The 21,987-nt window shown below is 35.8% G+C and overlaps 1 protein-coding gene across 1 annotated transcript in view; it reads right to left on the bottom strand.

Annotated features, from left to right (window-relative positions):
* LOC148944329 (uncharacterized) overlaps positions 1-19,390 on the bottom strand; it is a 28,745-nt gene extending 9,355 nt beyond the window's left edge. The window contains exons 1-3 of the mRNA XM_089099902.1: positions 19,236-19,390; positions 8,310-8,462; positions 4,019-4,157 (exon numbers count right to left, since the gene is read on the bottom strand). Of these exons, the coding sequence (XP_088956028.1) occupies positions 4,019-4,157; positions 8,310-8,462; positions 19,236-19,335 (392 nt within the window). The 5' untranslated portion in view covers positions 19,336-19,390. The remainder of the gene's footprint in view (positions 1-4,018; positions 4,158-8,309; positions 8,463-19,235) is intronic.
* Between the last annotated feature and the right edge of the window lie 2,597 nt (positions 19,391-21,987).

Below are 21,987 nucleotides of genomic sequence, written 5' to 3'. Positions count from 1 at the left end.
GCAAGGTATTGACTAGGGGGCGAACCCCCTAATATACGTATTAAAAATATATGAATATAGTAGTTCGTTACGTAAGTTAATTCGTAAGTTACGCATATTTATTACTAATAAAAACGTTCGTAAATAAAATGAAACAAGTTTCGAGAAAGCCATTTAACCAAATAAAAGTAAATTAATATGAAAATTTTGTTTTAATTATTCATGTACTGTGAGCCAAGATCAAAACCTGCATTTATTCAAAAACGTTCAAAAATTAAATAAAAAAACAAGTTTTTTAACTGAAAGTAAGGAGCAACATTAAAACTTAAAACGAATAGAAATTATTCCGTATACGAAAGGGGCTTTCCCCTCCTCAACGCCTTGCTCCTTACGCTAAAGTTTGACTCTGTCTCTCAACTTTAATTTTTAAAGCAATAAAAACTTAGCGTAAAGAGCGAGGCGTTGAGGAGGGGAAAGCCCCTTTCGTATACGGAATAATTTCTGTTCGTTTTAACTTTTAATGTCGCTCCTTACTTTCAGTTGAAAAAACTTGGTTTTTTAAATTTAATTATAAACTGGATCCACTGCACTTCTTCTCAGCATTAGGATTTTCTCAAACAGTCTAAAGCTGAAATTCAACTATATTCTGACGAAAATATGTATACATTTATTGAAAAAGGAATAAGAGGATGTGTATCTAAGTGAGTAGAGAGGGGTCAGGAGGTCCGAACAGTACCACGTGGTTTATGGTTTTCTCAGTGAGAATGAAAAAACAGGAATTTTCTCACTTGAAAAACCATGAATTTTGTCACATTTATGGTTGTTTTCATGAATGGTTATGTGTGTTGTTCAATTTATTTGATGTTTTTCTCGGATTTCAACATCAAATTATGGATGTCTTATGGTTTTTGTCAGTGAGAATTTGAAAAACATGAACATTGTCACATTTATAGATGTCAACAGCAATTCAAGGATTTTTTATGGTTTTTGTCAGTGAGAATGAAAAAAAAGGACCTTTCTAACATTTTTGGATGTTTTTATGGTTTTTGTCAGTGAGAATGGAAAAACAGTATTTTTCTCACTTTGCTGTCAGTCATTAATCAAATTGTTTCCGGGCAAAGTTTAGTAATGTCTGACAGGTACTGCTCCAGGAATAGATCCAAGTCATTAATGTATTTGCCTCGGGAACAGTTCTACTGGTCGAACTCCAAAGGATATTAATAACCAAAGGCCATGGAAACAATTAGGCAAGAAACATCTTAGCGATGAATTGTTTTAGCGCGCGAGAAGGTTTCCTATTAATTTGAAATGCGTTAGCACAGAGATGCCAATAACAAGGGAACACGCTGAATTTGCGTTTAGGGATTATTTGGGCGAAACCGTTTTAGACAGGTTATGGAACTATTTCGGCGAAACAGATAGAGACATTTTAAAAGAAGATTTTTGAAGAGATTTTAGAAGAGGTTTTGAGTGTGGTCGTTATAATACACAAGTTTCATTTGAACAGTGTTGTGAGGTCCTCTAACCCAACCCCAAAGGTTTCCAATCCTCCTACCCCAACCCCAAAGGTCCCGGTCCTCAAAGGCCCCCCAAGCTCCCAAAGGCCCACCACCGGTCCCCCAAAGTCCCCCCGGCCCCCAACTGTCCCCCCCGGACACTCAAAGGTCCCCCAAGCTCCCAAAGGGCCACCGGTGCCCCCCCAAAGGCCCACCCCAGACCCCCAACGGCCAACCCCCGGCCCCCCAAAAGCCCATCCAGTTCCCTAACGACCAACAGGGTCCCAAAGGCCCTCCACCGGTCCCCACATGGCCCCCACGCCCCCACAGGCCCTCCCTGAGCCCCCAAGGCCCCCCCCGGCCCCCAAAGGCCCTCCCCCGGTCCTCAAAGGTCCCCCGGGCTCCCAAAGGACCAACGGGGTCCCAAAGGCCCTCCACCGGTCCCCACATGTCCCCCAGGCACCCAACGGCCCTCCCTGTGCCCCAACGGCCCACCCAGACCCCCAAAGGCCCTCCCCTGGTCCTCAAAGGTCCCCCGGGCTCCCAAAGGACCAACGGGGTCCCAAAGGCCCTCCACCGGTCCCTAAATGTCCCCCAGGCACCCAAAGGCCCACCCAGTGCCCCAAAGGCCCACCCAGACCCCCAATGGCCATCCCCGGCCCCCCCCCCCAAAGGCCCATCGAGCTCCCAAAGGACCAACGGGGTCCCAAAGGCCCTCCACCGGTCCCCAAATGTCCCCCAGGCCCCCAAAGGCCCTCCCTCTGCCCCAAAGGCCCCCCCACGCCCCCCAAGGCCCGCCCACGGCGCCCCCCCACGGCCCCGCGAGCGCCCACCGGCCCCACGGGGTCCCACAGGCCCACCCCCCGTCCCCAACTGTCCCCCAGGCACCCAAAAGCCCTCCCTGTGCCCAAAGGCCCTCCCTGTGCCCCAAAGGCCCTCCCCCGGCCCCCAAAGGTCCCCCGGACCAGAGAAGCGCCGCCGGGCTAACACACACACACACACACACACACACACACACACACACACACACACACACACACACACACACACACACACACACACACACACACACACACACACACACACACACACACACACACACACACACACACACACACACACACACACACACACACACACACACACACACACACACACACACACACACACACACACACACACACACACACACACACACACACACACACACACACACACACACACACACACACACACACACACACACACACACACACACACACACACACACACACACACACACACACACACACACACACACACACACACACACACACACACACACACACACACACACACACACACACACACACACACACACACACACACACACACACACACACACACACACACACACACACACACACACACACACACACACACACACACACACACACACACACACACACACACACACACACACACACACACACACACACACACACACACACACACACACACACACACACACACACACACACACACACACACACACACACACACACACACACACACACACACACACACACACACACACACACACACACACACACACACACACACACACACACACACACACACACACACACACACACACACACACACACACACACACACACACACACACACACACACACACACACACACACACACACACACACACACACACACACACACACACACACACACACACACACACACACACACACACACACACACACACACACACACACACACACACACACACACACACACACACACACACACACACACACACACACACACACACACACACACACACACACACACACACACACACACACACACACACACACACACACACACACACACACACACACACACACACACACACACACACACACACACACACACACACACACACACACACACACACACACACACACACACACACACACACACACACACACACACACACACACACACACACACACACACACACACACACACATATATATATATATATATATATATATATATATATATATATATATATATATATATATATATATATATATATATATATATATATATATATATATATATATATATATATATATATATATATATATATATATATATATATATATATATATATATATATATATATATATATATATATATATATATATATATATATATATATATATATATATATATATATATATATATATATATATATATATATGCCAATTTATTCTCACCAGACATTTTTTAAAAGATGTTTCTGAATTTTCGGTTGCTATGGGCCGTTGTTCGTTCTTTACTAGGTTGAAGCTATCATTGGAGTTAGGATTTTTTATATCTACATAGATATGCAATGTATAATATATATTTCATCGTTAAGGTAATACGTTATATTAAGCGAAACATGGTGACAAATCTTGAAAAACAATTCAGCAATAGACATATACTGTTTCAGTTAAACCTTAAAGAATTGGCTTTCAAAAATCCTAATAGCTTACCGGAGCTGGCAAATATCGGAACTACACTTTTGAACTACAAGTGAGCATTGAAGGGGAGCAACAGAAGCCGAGGGATAACCAGGATTCTGAAAGTAGGTACAATTCTTGTTGGTTGTAGTTCCACATGTTTGTATGAGAACTGAAAATTGAAAAATTAAAATTCTTTACTGTCCACAATATAAAGTATTAAGCATCCCTGGACCTATGGAAAAAAATCTAGTTAATCAGAGCCAACGCAGTAGGATTAACAGCAATGAGCGACACATCTCATTTATAGTTTTTTCTCTAGGCTAGTTTGTATGTCAAAGGTAGCACCAAAAAAATTGAGAGGGCTATTTCGATCCATAATTGAAGGTTCATGTGAGTTTTAGCGGTAAGAAAGTGATTAGATAGAGAACATCCCCTGCTCCATGATTGCCTCCAGATAGCATTTCGATAACAATTTTGAGACAGTAATTTTAGTTGGAATGGTCAAAAGGTTTAAAAATGTGGCTACGACCAGGATGTGGAGCATAAGTATTCAGGCTTTGTAATTGATCTATTCTTCACATAGATGATTTAGTCGAAAAGCTAGGCATGTTGAACCTTGTTAAAAAAATTATTTTGCAAAAGTATTTTATTTTCCATTTTTGGATATATAAGTTACGCCCATAGCACCTCCACCCTCCACTTTTCAGCCGCTAACTTTTTAGGAGAAAGTTAAATGGTCACAACATCTTTCATTTAAATAATGCAAGCATTTTTTTGTCTTCGTGAAAACAAAAGCCAAGTCAAAGGGCCTGAACTAATTCCTTATTCAGTCTAAGAAGAGTTTATACTTGATTCAGTGCAAAACAAATTAAGTATTTACTCCGTTTCAAAACAAGCCAATTCATGACTCCCTGGAAAAACAATCTTTTTCCAAACGCAGCACTCAGATAAGCTGGATTCGACCTGTCGACTGACTTTGTGGAAAACGAAGTAAGTGATGGTTTAATTAGAAAACAAGCTAAGCAACCTACTAATTTGGTGAAAAATCAAGCTAATTCTTGATTCAGTACAAAAAAGAGCTAGGTCCAATCAACAGGCTGACTTGGTAAAAAAAATTGAGGAAGGTCCTGACTCCTGAGCTAAGTCTTTATTTGATATAAGCTGCAGAATTTCTGTGATGCTGTGGCAAAACGAGGCAAGAACTGCCTCTCGGGAAAACAATTTCGGTGACTCCGTGCAAAAAAATAGCCCAGTCCAAAAACAGCAAATTAAAAGCACACTAAAAAAAGAAATTTATCATTAGGTGAAACACCAGATGTGTCTTGATTCGGTTAAAAAAGAGCCAAGATCTGAATCGCCACAGAAGTATGATAAATACAAGCTGCCGTCTGAATCAGTATAAGAATGAACTGAGGCCTGGATCAGTGGACACAAGAACACATTCTTGCCTCATTATAAAAACAAGCTAAGACCTGACTCAGTGCAAAATAAGCTTGGACGTGGGGCAAAAACGAGCGTCGTTAATACTGTCCATTGACTCGATGGATACTAGCTAAATTCTAATCTAGTATAAAAGTCCTGTTTCAATGCAAAAAACAAGCTGTCCTGACTCGGTGCAAAAATAAGCCCCTACTCCTAGCTGACTCCTAGCTGAAGTCTTATTCACTGCAAAAAATGCCAAGTCCTGACTCGTAAGTACACGAACTAAGGTTCTTACTCACTGCAAAAATCAGGCAAGTTCTGTTTTGGCACAGAAACTTGCTAAGGCCTAAGTCCTGATTTGGTGAAAAAGTACAATATGTCTTGGCTCGGTGCAAAAACACAAAAAAGTCTAAACTATGGTGGAACAAAACGGTCCTTCATTAAAAAACTCAAATTTGCCCAAAACCGCGCCATTAAAGCAGTTTTTCGGCTTCCCCGTCTATATCCAACTCGTGATTTGTATTCAGATTTTGGCATAGCTCAACTTGATCAAATCATACAAAAACTAAATTTATCGCTTGCTTACTCTGCTTTCCACAATAATCTTCCACCTCAACTCCTAACCTATTATAATATTAATAATTCGGAAGCCCATTGTCTCCGTTCATCCAATAGAGCCTTTAAAATTCCTAAATGCGTTTCTAGTGCTGCCCAGCAATCTCCCATTTACAAATCTATTATTCAATGGAACAAAATTCCCTCCAGTGTTGAACTAGCCACAAGTTTCTGCAAGTTGTTTAAAAATGTAACAAAACTTGATTGTATAATTTAATATTTCCATTTTTAAAAAATTTGCTCTAATTAGCTATGTTTTATTCATATATTTTTTTTTTATCTTTCAGTGTTACTTTAATTTTTTTTTTTCTCTTGGTCATTAAAACTTTATATTATATGATATATATTTTTATTAATGTTTGTGTTATGTTTTTATTATAATAAATTGAATTGAATTGAATTGGACTGTCTTGATGCAAACTTCACCCCTGACATGAAGAAAAATCAAGTCTAGAATTGGTTGAAAATTTGATCGAGATTTTAGGTATAATTAAAGAGCTATTCCTAAATCAGTGCAATAATTTGCAACATCTTTTTTGTGCAACGAATTCTTAAACAACATTACCTTTCAATTTACAATTGAAATTAATATATTAGCAATAGGTAAAATTTTTTAAAACCGGGAAAAATAAAAAAAGACTTTCTAAGGCGGAAAACTATAATAAAGGTCCGTATATTTTGGTTTCACATCTGGAAGCCCTTATCAAGTGGGAAAACATTTCTTAAAAAACCTAGCTTAAACAAAACATGAAAAAACAAAGAAGAAACACAAACGCTGTATAAAAAAAAGAGAAAATAAAGGAAATTCCCCTTTAATTGAAAATCGTCTTGATATAATTGAAACCCTGATAGCTAAGAAATGTTTTAGTCCATTAAAAAGAAAAATGTATTTTTTTTTTTACAATTTGAGACCTATAGAAGCACAAATCTTTTAATACCTCCTTTAGAATTTGTAAATTTAACCTTTTGGTACGATTCTTTTCGCTTGAAAAAGAAGTAAGGTTAGCAGCTAGTTTGGTGTTCAATCAGGAATTAAGCAGGCTTATGTCCTATCCCTGTTTAAATGGTTTATTTGGATTGACTCTGTCCTAAGGAAATAGGGAAAAGGCTATGGAACAGCATGTAATTAAATGCGAAGATAAAATTTCCTAGGCTTGGATCTTGCAGATGATATGAGTGTCCCAGATAAAAATGTTGGCAAAATAAGAGTTTATGGAAATTTTGAGATTTCAGAGTGCAAGAATAGGGTTAAAAACTAATGTTAAAATACTAACTTGCTTAGACTGGGAAATATTTGAAGGTGAAAAGTTAATGTTGGGTAACTAGAAGATCGATCAAGTTTTCATGCTTACTTAACTGGGTAGCATTACCAGTAAATTTGGTGGATGCAATAAAGATGTAAAAAGTAGAATATTTTCAAGGCTCATGTTTTTTTTTTTTTTTTTTTCTTACGATGTTGAAAAAAGTTTGGAATAATAGGAAGATAATCCTGTGAACCAGGAAAAGAACATTAGAAGCTACATATTGACAGTAGTTAAGCATGGTTCTGGAACATAGGTGCTTTGGCATACAGAGGAAGATTTTATAAATGTTTTTCAAAAAAAAGTGTTGACGGATAGTCTTAGATTCTATTTTGACGGACCGTATATCAAAAACAATCTGTACCGAGATTGTGGCTCGATCCCACTCTATAGGGCCATAATGATGGAAAGGTTTGCCGAGGAAGGAAGAAATATGTCATGATTACTCTTTTTGACTATCCAATTTGGGTGGAATGAAGGTCAGGTTGCCCCCGAACAGAGAGAGAGGAGATCATAAGAAATGTTTTAAGGGAAAATAAAACTTCATATGAGGGAGTGAAGAGTAAAACCTTTAATAGATTAGGATTTGGAAGGAGTCTGCCCAGCTGTATTGGCCTCAAGCTGCTTGATGCTGCAGTGGTTGTTAGTAGTAGAAGTAGTAGTAGTAGTAGTAGAATAATATTCAAAAAGGGGTCTTATTTTGTATATTAGCAATTTTTAGGATGCTAGGTACCGTGTACCTATACCGGACGAGTTGTCAACACTGATACAATTCTTCCCCAAATGTCATACGTTTGACATAATTCACCCTTTTTTGCAATCCTCTCAAATTTGGACACCTTTTGAATATTAGCTTCACCCCAAATAAACTGTAATAACAGCTTTATTTGGTCAGCAAGCGTCTGAATCTGAATTATGTTCATTGTTGTGCAAGCACAAGCAAAATAAGAGTTAAGAAGTTTTAATGAGTATAGCCTACTTACAAGCACAACAAACACCAAATCCAGAAGCACAGGAACCGTATGCTACACCACCAGAACTGGAACATTCAGCCCTTGTTAAACATGTTCCATTGTATTGGTTAGTTGCAGAGCAGCCAGAATTTGGAAATCGCACAACAGAAAATATTGAAAAAACTGAAAGAGATTAGAAACAATTTAAAATACCTAATGTCCATTATTTGAGTTAAGGCCTTATTAATGAAAAGATTACATATAACTATTACTAAGTGTTTATGACACTTCATAACCCGAAAAGGCTTGTAGAAACGCAAGGAATATGGCTTCTTGAACAATATTTTGTAAACAGAGACAAATCTTTTTACATTTCGTTCCGTTTAATCAAAAAGATTTGTCGTATTAATTGTATTATCAGTTTTTTCTTCCCAAGATCTAATGAATTTCTCTATTTTGTCTAGAATTTAACGCCTCTTACTGCTATATGTATAAATACCCACACTCAAAAGGGTATAAACCAGTGCTCCTCTCCCACATACACCAAAATAAGCTCCAACATCATTAGCCAAACCGTTCAAGTTGCTTTCAAATTATTGTATTTTTCAAAACAAGTGTTGCAGTGCTTTTGTAAAAGTCATGAAGTATTCTCCAGACACTTAGCCAAAAGAAAATACCCTAGAGTTGCACTAGAGACAAAAAGGCTCATAAAGAATATAGTACATAAGATTAAATGTTTTTTTGTTTACTCTTTTAAGCTCTTCGATTTTATGACTTTAAAATTGTTTTGTAAGAAATGCTAGTTACTTTGAATGAAAGTAAAGAGTCATATTAAAGCTTAAAACGGAAAGATTTTTCCAAAAAGTGTACCAATGAAAAGTAAAGAGCTATATTAAAACAAGAATGAGTAGAAATGAAGTCACATAACAGTTAGAAATTAAAACAAACAAATATAACTATCAATAAATAAATGAGACCTAAAACGAACAAAATGTATAGTGAAGTCAGACTTAAACGAACAGAATTCAAGTTTTCTTAAAAATTTCAGGATTTAGAAATCATATTGCTTCAAGTACTTCATAATTTTTTTTTTAAATATTTAATTGTCTTCACTTCTTTTGAATTTCGATAGCTAAACACTTCTGTTAAAATCCTGCTTTTCTTAAGAATTTCAGCTTTTAGATATCACATTTTTTCAAGCTAGGCCTTTCTACTTAGTCATTTTTCTTTTTTAGAAATCTTCATTTCTTCTTCGAACTTCAATGCCAAAAACCTGTTTCATGTGCAGAACTATCCTTTTAAAAAATTTTGGGATTTAAGTATCGTATATGTTATAAAAGATCTAAAGCCAAACTGGTCACCCATGACAAAAAGCACAAAGAAATGAATATAAACGACAAATGGGTCTATGGCCAGTAATTGAAGACGAAGAAAAACAACAATAAACGAATATTTCACCCGTATCTAACAAGGCGTTTTCAGCGTAGAAAAAACAACGAAAAAACTAAAACTAAACAATATAACTAAAAGATATATGTAAAACTAAAATAGACTAACCTAAAATATAACATACAATTACTTAACATTTACAATTTGTAGCAACCTTCATCAATAAAGTAACAAAGGCAACTAAATTAAAAATTTTTAAATAACAGATGAAATAGGAATATATTATTGCGACATAATTTTATGCAAACCTTTTGATGCTGCTATTCGCTTAGGTTTGCTACTTGAACAAACTTCTGGCACATTTTGCATTACTTTATTTTAAAAAATTTTTCCATTTTGTAAAATAATATCACAAATAAGTTTAATATTTATATTACCAGTATCTCTATTAATTGATAAGCCTACAAAAATGTGTTTTTTTTTTAATTTCTAATGCTTCAAGAGCCCATTGAGTGAAATCTTTATCATGGGAAATGGGTGTTGCCTCCTCGACTGCACAAAATGAACTGGATTGAAAAATATATGCTCTGCTAAGGCTGAAGTGAAACTTTCTCAAGGTTTTGTAAATTTTAGAGCATTATCTATTGAGTTCTGGTACTCAATAAAACGTTCCACAAATTTTTGGTGTGTTTAAACGACGTAATATTTTCCGCAAGATCAAGGAATGCTACACACTCCACTAGCCAAACTATTACGTGTCATATCTTTTCCAGAATTTAAAACATTACTCAATGGTCTGATTGATTTAAAACAAGTTGATATATAGTTCAAAATGGTAAAATCACCCCACAATTGTATAATAAATTTTCCCCCCCGAGGTAGTTTTTGTCTCAAATTTTTACGGTTTACCAAAATTATATAAGCAAGGTATTCCCTTAAGGACTATTGTAGCATGTACGAAAGCCCCTGCTTCCAATATTGGAAAGTGGCTGTGCACTGTCTTCAAACCTTTGCTCTATTCCCAAAAATCGTACATAAGTAATTTGGTGGATCTCGTGGAAAAACTTAAAAAATGCAAGCATTTCAGAAAATACAATAGTAAGTAGTTTTGACATAGTTTTTATGTAATAACTAATATTGACAAACTAATATTGATGTAGCAATATCTGAGGAATTATTAATAAATAAAATAGAAGAGAACTATCATTTAATGGAAGATTCAACAATAGGAATAGATTGCAGGGGGTGGTATGTCCCTAGTCAAAATTTGTAATAAGTATTCAATGTATTTTCAGTTCCGTAATTCTTTTTATCAACAAATAATGGGCCTCCCCATGGGGCACCTTTATCCGGGTTATTAGCGAATATTTATGTAGAACACTTTGAAAATTGGGCCTTAAATCCATATTTTTTAAAACATGTCTATTGGTGACATTAAATGGACATGATGGATGATTTAATGGATTATATCACTCTGGAATTATACGAAAAATAAACTCAGGGGTTTTTCAGATCACCTTAATACATATGACCAAAATCTACAGTCTACCTTAGAAATTGAAATTAAAAAATACCGTTTCTGGATGTATTAATTACATCCACTGATAAACATCTATATTTCATAGCATTGATAACTGGATTTTACAATCTACAGAAAACCCAAAAAAACAACAGATATCTACATTTTAAATCAACCCCCCCCCCCACAAGTTAAATGAGCTGTTGTTAAATCTCTTGCCGATTGTGTCCTTAACATTTGCTCTGGATCTCACATCACAGATGAACTAAACTTTATTAGAGACCTACATTTTGGAAACAGTTATCCTTCTGTCTTTATTAGCAATACAATTAGCCGAAGACTGGCAAGACACTCCCGTACAATGAAGGTTTTTTGACTATGCAAAACTCCCTCCAAGCCCTCAAATATAATTTACCTTCCATATTTTCAAAAGTCACTACAAATTTAAAAAAAGTTTGCACACAAAATAATTTTTATGTAGTATTTACCAATAATTTTAAAATCATGAATTTCCTAAACTTTGATAAAGAATACTTCTGGTAAAGATTACCCAGTTACTCGCCAAAGAGGAGTTTATCAAATACCGTGTAACTGTGGCAACTACTATGTTGGTAGAACTCATAAAATTTAGAAGAACGCCTACAATAGCACTAAGACGACATAACTAAAGCTTTAAATTCTAATAGTACAAATATTTCTTTTGATTCTGCTTTAAGCAGTCGTATCTTTGATAATCCTAGCTATAAAATACTTTTTGAAGAATTTTCCCTTATTAGCAATGATTTAGTCATAACACATGTTGCTCGAGAGGCATTTGAAATTTGAATTAAAATAAATAGTAATACTTTTTTTTAATAGGGATTTGGGAGAATATTCACTTAATACCTTATATACAAATTTAATTAAAAATAACTTAACTAGTTATATTAAAAAATAAGTAAACAATTCCACTCAACCTTTTTTGGATATACCTTCTATGCTGGCTGCAAAAAAGGCAAGATTAGCTTTAAGAGCTTGCTTGTAAGTGTTTTTTATTCTATTTGAATGAATTATCTTTCTTAACTTCACTTGATGTACCAGTCCTGGTCGAACTTCCTTGAAGTAATGATGCTAGGGTTGTTTTGAAAATGCTTTAGTTTTAAAGCTTGAATTTTAATGTGAGTTCTTTCATAATTGTTTTGTTTTCCTTCATTCGTTTTGCTGAGGACGGCCCTTGGATATAGGATTGACATATTCACTTAAAGTTGCTTTCCACTGTCTTATATAACAAATTTCCCTATTGTTCTACTTGTTGTTTAGTACATCAGACGAAAAACAAAAATGCAGATCTACAACACCACCATAGCTCAAGTCCTCTTCTACGATGCTGAGACCTGGTCGGCTGCTGCTTCTGTTCGTGATACCATGGATGTGGTCCAAACAAAGTTCCTGAGACGTATTGAAGGCATCAGGTGGTACAAACTCATCTCGAAAACCTGACTGCTGGCACCCCCAACTCTCGTCAGCTCACTGCACGAACTCTATGGAAGTTCAATCACTTGGTCCGCATGCCAGCAGAAAGAGTTCAATACTAAACTGGAGAGTTTAAAATTGGATAATATAGAGAATAGATGGAATAAATTGGAGAAAATAATTTGTGAAGTTGCTGACGGTGTCTTAGGGAAGAAAGTTAGAAACGTAGCCAGGAGTATTATTAAAACGGCTTTAAGTTTAATAGAGAGGAAAAGAGGCTTGTACAAGAATTATCTGAGTGATGGATCATATGAAAGTAAAAGGTATATAAAGGAAGTGGAAAAATATTAAAATATGAACTAAGGATCTGTGAAGTGGAGACCATAGATAAAATTGCCGATGACCTGGAAGATACAGCAAGACGGCATAATAATAAAATATTGTACTGACATATTAATAAATTAACAGGGAGTAGTGTTCCTGGACTTGTCTTAGTTAAAGATGAACTTAGAACTAAAATAAAAAAAAATTATTTCGATTTTTTTTTGCTATGGAAATATAGAAACACGCTATACAGATCCATAATTTAGGAGTTAATAAAAAAAAGTTTGGTTACAGGAGACAATTCTTGTTTTTCAAGCCAATAGATTGTTCTTGTTGTTCAAGCCAAGGGACGGTAAGTTTTCTAAATAAGGGCTTCTGACAAGGCGGTCGTAACAGTATACTTCTTGCTATGGTCTGACGCAATTCTTAGGAGTTATGGGGTATTATAGTTTTTACTATGGGACGTGATCGTCTCTTACTAGGTTGCTTGCTACCGCTGTAACCCGCATTAATAAAAAAATCACAAACAGAAAAAAGCCTTTGAATTTTTCTTATTTGGAATAGTAAGAGACGAACTTCAGAGAATGAGGCAGCTAATTAAGTCCAATATGTGCTATGGTTTGTTCTTTACTGGGATTCAGCCATTTCTACAACCATAATACCGATGAAACTTATATAATCCCCATCTATAATCAACTAGGCGTACCTGTTTGTATCAACCAACTAGGTTTGTTTGAAGTTATCTTGTCAATAGATTATTTCAGTTAATATAGGCTAAAAGTCGTTCTTTACTTTAAATGTATAATGAACTTTATCGATCCATTATGTGTTTCTTATATTACCTTGTGGAAAGACAAGCATGTATAAATATTGCATTAACTTATTATGTCATATATGGTTACAACCTACAATTAGGACGTCATTAATAAAGTTTGCAACTGAAAATGCTTTTTTGTGTAAAAATATTCTATTTAAACATATTTTGTTATTACAACAGGTACTAGATGTGGAAATTCCCCTTCCAATGAGCCATTAAACAGCTCTCAATGATGCTCCAATGCCCCACTAGCTGCAGAAAAATATCGGAAAAAAAGGTGCCGTTGATGCAGAATATCGTAGTTCCACCCACTTATCCTGTTTTTCAAGCCAAAGGGTTTTCCTCGTTATTCAAGCCAAGGAGCTGTAACTTTCCTACATAGGGGTTTTGGACAAGGCGATTCTAATAGTATAATTCGTGTTTCGATTTGAGTATATTTTTAGGAGTTATGGGCTATTGTATGTCTTCGTATTGGACGTGTTCGTCTCTTTCTAGGTTTCTAGCGATTGCCGAAACCCCGATAGGAACAGGGCAATAATTAGTGACGAGGAAAGAGTTAAAGAGAGATTGGCAAAACATTTTGAGAATGTGCTAAACCGGGATAGAGTTAGAGGGAAAAATATGGAGGAAAAAAAAAAGAAGTATCTGACACCTTAGATGTGAAGGAAGATTTATTTTGCGAGGAAGAATTAGTGACAATACTAAAAGGATTAGAAATTAATAAGACCCCCGGTGCTGATAGTGTGGCAAATGAGTTTCCTAAATAGGTTGGCTATGAGGTTAGAAACAAGCTACTAAAGATTATGAATAGGATTTTTGAATAAGGGGAAGTACCTAGAAATTTTAGGAAAACCCTAGTTAAACCTCTGTATAGAAAGGGGATAATAGTGAATGTGGTAATTGCAGAGGAATTATCCTGGTTTCTGTAGGTAGAAAATTACTTAGTATGATGATGCTTTTTAGACTTGAGATGCTGTACACAAAGGTTTAAGGTAAAACAGTGCGGTCTTAAAAAGGGTAGAAGATGTGTCAACCAAATTTTCACTCTTAGGTTAATAATTTAGAAGTACCTGAGTCATCAGACACCATTAGTCCTCAGTATTATAGATTGTGAGCAAGCGCCCGATTCAGCTGATAGAAGAGCTTTAGTGAAGGTCTTATCCTTGTATGGTATCTAAAGAAATTAATTAGCTAATTTGAAAAGACATAGGTTACTAAGGGCAAGAGTTCGTTAATTACTATAAATATAATTAAAATAATTACGTATATAATGATTGCTTTTATTACTTCAGTTACTACGGACTACAGTTCGTTCCTTAATGTAATCAATCTTGACCATGAAAATACAGTTTTTTCGTACAAAAATTATTTCACATTAAAAATATTTTTTTTATTACAAAAGGTTTTTAACCCCATCCATTTCCTTCAACAAGAGCCATTAAACAGCCCTCTGTGATTTTCCAGTGCCGAGCTAGCTGAGGTTCAAAAAAAGGGAAAAAAAGATGCCTTTGATGCGGGATATCCTGGTTGCAGCCACTTTTCTTGATTTTTAAGCCAATATATTTCCCTTGTTGTTCAAGCCAAGAAAGTTTCATAAATAGGGGTTTCGAACGAGGCGGTTCTAATAGTGCACTTCATGTTTTGATCTGACTCTAAGTTTAGGAGCTATGGGTTGTTGTATTTTTTTTTTTTAGTATTTGATGTGAACGTCTCTTACTAAGTTGGTAGTTACCGCAGCAACCCGGATATCACTTATAAAGAAACCTGATTATTAACAGGAAAAGTCCCACTGCTTACTCTTTTTTGGAATAGTAAAAGACGATCCTCAAAGAACTAGGCAGCTAACTAAGTCCATAATTTGTTCTTCAACATATGCTTTATTAGTCAGATGCTTTAATAAATCCTATATGGTCTAGTGGTTGGGATAGCTGCCTCTCACCCAGTTGGCTCGAGTTCGATTCCCGATATAGGAAGTATTTTACTTATGATGATTTCTTAAAGAATATAATTGAAATAATTATCTATATGATGATTCCTTTTTTCAGTTACTATGGGCTACAGTTCGTTCCTTAATGTAAAATCCAGTATATTTGCCTTGTTTATTGAGCCAAGGGACAGTTGGTTTCCTATTAAGGGGTATTGGACAATGCAGTTTTAATAGTGTACTTCGTCTTTGATCTGATTATGTTTTTAGGAGTTATCGACAACTGTATTTCTTAGTATGGGACGTGGTTATCTCATGCTAGGCTGCTAGCTACCCCTGCAACGCGTTCATAAATCGTTTTAGAATCAAGTTTTTGTAGTGCAGTGGATAGTGCGTTGGAATTCTAATCCAACGGTTGCAGGTTCGATTCCTGTCGTGGGTAAATTTTTAGCAAATTAGTCAATTCAATTAGTTTAAACTAAACTTCTGTTAATAACTACTACATGACACTCACCGGCTTGACTAATAATACCACTGCATAATCCTAATAAGCCATGATACCGATGAAACGTACATAGCCCCTTTCCGATCCCTTATAAAAAAAATCGCTTTTCTTTTTATTCCATATAACAATTTCAGATTATAATGTCATTCATCAATCTTGTACATGAAAATACAGTTTTTCATAAGAAATGATTTAGTTTCCGAAATTATTTTTGTTAATTATAAAAGGTTTTTAAATATGTCAATTTCCTTTCAAATGAACCATTAAACAGCTCTCTATGATTTTCCAGCACCGATCTAGATGATGAGAAAAGAAAAAACGGAAAAAAGATACCGTCGATGCAGAATATTGCACTTCAAGCCACTTTTCTTGTTTTTTCAAGCAGACATATTTTCTTTGTTGTTCAATCCAAGAGACTGTACATTTCCTATACGGGATTTTCGGACAAGGCGGTTCTAATAGTGCACTTCATTTTTTTTTATCTGGCTCTATTTTAAGGAGCTATGGGCTATTGTAGTTTTTACTATAAGGTGTGTTCGTCTCACTAGACTAAGGCAGGAAATTAGGTTAGTAGCTGTTTTTTATTAAATCAAGAGTTAAGCAGGATTGTCTTCTATCCCCATTTATACGGATCATTTTGATGGACTCTGTCTTAAGGAGCACAGGAGGGGCAATGGGAGAACACGGAGTCAAATGGGGAAGAAAAACTTTCCTGGACTGGGATTATACTGATTAATTAAGAATCCTAGATGAAGCTGTAAGTAAAATGAATGAATTGTTAGAGGTTTTTTGAGTTCAGGGCGCTAGAATAGGTTTGAAAATTAATGTTAAGAAGACTAAGTCACTAAGGCTAGAAACAAGTGAAGATGCAAATGTGACGTTATGTAACATAAAGATTGATCAAATGAACAGCTTCACCTACCTTGGTAGTATTATTAGTAAAGACGGTGGGAGCAGTGAAGATGTTAAGAGTAGAATAGGCAAGGCTCAGGGAGATTTTTCACAGTTGAAACAATGTGAAGAATAGGAAGATAAGTTTGCGAGCCAAGATTAGAATAATGGAAGCTACAATGATAACAGTGTTCAAATGTGGTTCTGAAGCATGGGCGCTCCGAAAAACAGGAAAATTTGCTAAATGTTTTCCAGAGAAATTGCCTACGGATTTTTTTCAGGTACCCGACTGACCGACCGTATTTCAAACAGTAGGCCGTGCGAAAAGTGTGGTTCAATCCCGATCTCTAGGGCTATGCTGAAAGAAAGGTTGAGATGGCTAGGGCAGGTTCTGTGGATGAAGGATGACAGATTGCCAAAGATCGTCGTTTTCGGCTAACTGCCTAGGGCTAAACGGCAGGAAAATCGTCCGTGGTTGGGGTGGGAAGATATCGCAAAGAATGATTTAAGGGTAATGGGGACTTTATGGGAGGGTGTATTGAGGGTGGCTTTGAATAGCTTGGAAGGGAGGAGGAGTGTGCGTAGTTGGACTGACCTCAGGTTTGTTGGTGCTGCGGTAAGTTGTTAGTAGTATTACTAGTAGTATTCCTCTGCGCATGGCTGGAAGCGCTCCACGCAAGGCCCATCTTCAGATGGAGAAACCCAGTATCTCTCAATGATTTATACTTATCTACAATAAGCAGTCACGCTTTGCACAAGACCATTCCGATTGGAGGCAAAGAGTCACGTGTTTTGCTGGACCACAACAGAAGTAATAAGTGAAGTAACTCAAGGAATTTGGCCCGTTGTTGGCCAAAATTGTTATTTTGCGCAACAAAATAATAGAAAATGCCACTTTCGCATTGGCATTTTCTTTTCTGACACTTAAAAATATCACTATGTTGAAAAAAAAATACTAGACGTTTGGACTAGAGAAACACATATCTGTGCCAAGAATTTGGTTTCATTACCGTGAGTTGCCCAACGTCCTGAACACGTTTTTTTTTTTTTTTTTTTTTTTTTTTTTTTTTTTTTTTTTTTTTAATTGAAAGCCCCCAAAAATTGTTTGAATTGAAAACTCCACGCTCAGTTACCTTGGTATCTTACTTTTAAAAAGATCAACAAGATAGTGAAACATTTGGCAAACTAAGACAAACAAAGTTCTTTTAGAGAAGAAGACAGAAAGAGAGAAAGAGATAGGGCAAAAAGAGAGAGAGAGGGAGAGAGAGAGAGAGAGAGAGAGAGAGAGAGAGAGAGAGAGAGAGAGAGAGAGAGAGAGAGAGAGAGAGAGAGAGAGAGAGAGAGAGAGAGAGAGAGAGAGAGAGAGAGAGAGAGAGAGAGAGAGAGAGAGAGAGAGAGAGAGAGAGAGAGAGAGAGAGAGAGAGAGAGAGAGAGAGAGAGAGAGAGAGAGAGAGAGAGAGAGAGAGAGAGAGAGAGAGAGAGAGAGAGAGAGAGAGAGAGAGAGAGAGAGAGAGAGAGAGAGAGAGAGAGAGAGAGAGAGAGAGAGAGAGAGAGAGAGAGAGAGAGAGAGAGAGAGAGAGATACGAAGGAAGATTTATTCAGCAATAAATTCAACCAATAAAGCTAGGCAAATTAACATATAGCATACATATATATGTTAACATATATATGTATAACATATAGCATAAGGCAAATTAACATATACCCCATAGCCCCCTTGTCTTTGTGGCTGGGAATGGATGATACTATGTTCGACCTTAAAAACACAATAGCAGGTAGCTGCCTTGTAGGTTGCAAAGGATTTAAGTAAATTAATATTATTTTACGCACGTTTAACTGATCATTGGATGAATGTCCCAGTCACTTCATAAGTTAAAAATCACTAGGTGATTTTTGGCGTTCGTGGTATGTTTTAGAATCATTTCGTATATATTGAAGAGATGAAATGGAACTTTAGTATAGAAGTTGTTGAAAATGTCTACTTTCCATTCCTTGGACCATGAACCAGACATGAATTGAGGTCTGTGTTCTACAGGCCACCTTTTCTGTGACATAATCGTAATAAAAGGCAACCAATATTATTGCAGAAGCACTAATATATATCCTTGCTATGAAAGATGACATACAAAACTTACATTTTCCTTCTCTCGATATCCCACTGCCAAGAGTCGTGTTATTCCTAAGACTCAAAGCTACTTGAACAAAAAAACAGAAAAGTATCATTCTTATAACCATTTCTCAAAGCCTTCTTTGAACAAATTGTACTTCTAATCAAAGTATAGAAGTTCAATCTTAGACTCGTAATAAACAATGACTGTTTAATGGTAGCTAATTTAATTTTTTTTTCAGAACAATATTAAGGCAATGAGCCGAGTATTTTTCAGCTTATTCGCTGCACATCATCAATTACGACGAGACCACATTACCGTATAATGAATGATTGATATTCATCATTGTCTCCAAATACACCAATACTGAAAAATTAGTTTTTAGAACTGAAGAGTTATATCTACATATTAGAGTTACGCTTATATATATATATATATATATATTTTTATATATATATATATATATATATATATATATATATATATATATATATATATATATATATATATATATATATATATATATATATATATATATATATATATATATATATATATATATATATATATATATATATATATATATATATATATATATATATATGTATGTATATATATATATATATATATATATATATATATATATATATTATTATTATTATTATTATTATTATATATATATATATATATATATATATATATATATATATATATATATATATATATATATATATATATATATATATATATATATATATATATATATATATATATATATATATATATATATACATCCTGTTGAAGTTTTTTTTTACCAAGTGCTATAAATAAGTCAATCTTTTATTCAGTCCCAGAGGTAGCCCCGATTGAAGAAATATTTTGGCATTTATTTTTGAAGTATCAGTTGGCAAGTCTTACCAACTAAGATCGAAATATGGAATCTTAAATCAACTTTATGCTAAAAACCAGTTTATAATATGTAATGGTAGTAACATTTTTAATTAAAATGAATTTTGACAGGCCTTGCTACTCATCGCAGCTTTTTATCCCTATTTACAAATACTTTACTGCTTTTTTGATGGTAATTTGTGTAATCTTTTCATCAAAACATTCTTTGAAAATTAATAGAGTTTGACTCGGAGGCCTATAGTTACAACCCTGTCCAAAAGGTTACCCGCCCACATTCCTTTGTCTCGTTTTTTTTATTATGTTCTAACGGGAGGTGGAGGATATCTAGGAGAGATCCTGCAAGGAATACCAGGGATAGTCGAAACTCATTCCAATTAGAAAATATTAGGTCAACTAGTCTTTCTCTTGCAGCCTAATACCTCTGTTTACAAATGCTGAATTCGTCAGTGTGGATGGAGGTAAATAATATTTTTAGGTTCCTCCTTTAATATCAATACTTCCTGTAAAATGTATCATATGAGACACATTGTGATTTAACATTACGAGCCAAAACTAGAGGATTTTTGATACCAATAGATGTATCATAGAAAGAATTTGGTTTTTATGCTGATTCTAAATATATAAGTTTTATTAAGTTTAGTTACACTGATCGAAGGTTACAAGCCTGAGAAAATCAGCATGATTTTCGAATAAAAAGGAGAGAAAAGCCCCTAAAATTAATATAACTTTATTGAAAACGACACCATCAGATTCAGCGTATCAGAGAACCCTACTGTAGAGGTTTCAAGCTCCTATCTGCAAAAATGTGGAATTTTGCACTTTTTGCTAGAAGAAAGATCAAGGATGCGTGTTTATTTGTTTTTTGTTCTTTTTTTTGTTTGTTTTTTTTCCCAAGGGGTGATCGTATTGACCCAGTAGGCCTAGAACATCGGGAGTGGGCTCACTCTAACATAGATTAAAAGTTCCAGTGAAACTTTTTAAGTGACCAAAAAATTGGAGGGCAACTAGGCCCCCTCCCGCGCCACTTTGTTCCTAAAATTATCCGGTAAAAATTCTGAGATTGCTATTATGCTTAGCATAGTTGAAAGGCGTAACAAATTTGTCTTTGGAAACAACATGACCCACACAGCCCCTTGGGAACGACTTTTAATTTATAAAATGTACCCATTGTTTACGTACTGTATAGTATTTGTGTAGTATTAATATTTTGGGAAAAACAAGTTCTTTCAACTGAAAATAAGGAACATATTAAAGCTTACAACGAACAGGAATTATTACGTATACGAGAAGAGCTGACCCCTCCTCAACACGTTGCTCTTTTACGCTAAAGTTTAATTTTTGTCCCAATTCTTTAAAAACGACTCCTGAAACACAAAAGTCATTTAATTAGAACAATAAGTAACTTTTTAAAAATGTCAAAAGACTTTAGTCTGACGAGCGAGTTGTTGAGGAGGGGGCAACCCACCTTGTGTACGTAATAATTTCTGATCGTTTTAAGCTCTAATATTGTTCCTTACTTTCAGTTGAAAAAATTCGTTTTTTTCTTTAATTCTAATACAGGGCGAGAGAGCCATCACAGGACTAGGGAACTTTATGTCTGACTTAATTTGAACCAAGACGGCAGGCTAGGGAGATTTTGAAGGCTTTTGAGTCATGACTCAAAATTATGGTAAAAGTTACCATATTCTAGATTGTGAATTGATGAGCAATCCAATGCATAAATACAACTTCTGTTCTCTCCACAGGCCAATGCAATCAAGACTAATCTTATATCCTTAAACCAGCAACCGTGGGTGTATTCATGTATTTAAAAATTTTTTGTATTTATAATTTTTTTCTTGAAAATGACTCCGCATTCTTTTTTGAAAAG

This window comes from Artemia sp. Qi Xiang Cuo, chromosome 14 (assembly GCF_049724085.1).
Source record: "Artemia sp. Qi Xiang Cuo chromosome 14, ASM4972408v1, whole genome shotgun sequence".
Lineage (NCBI taxonomy): Eukaryota > Metazoa > Arthropoda > Branchiopoda > Anostraca > Artemiidae > Artemia > Artemia sp. Qi Xiang Cuo.
The sequence above is the reverse complement of the archived record's forward strand: the minus strand, read 5'-3'. Positions and strand labels throughout refer to the sequence as shown.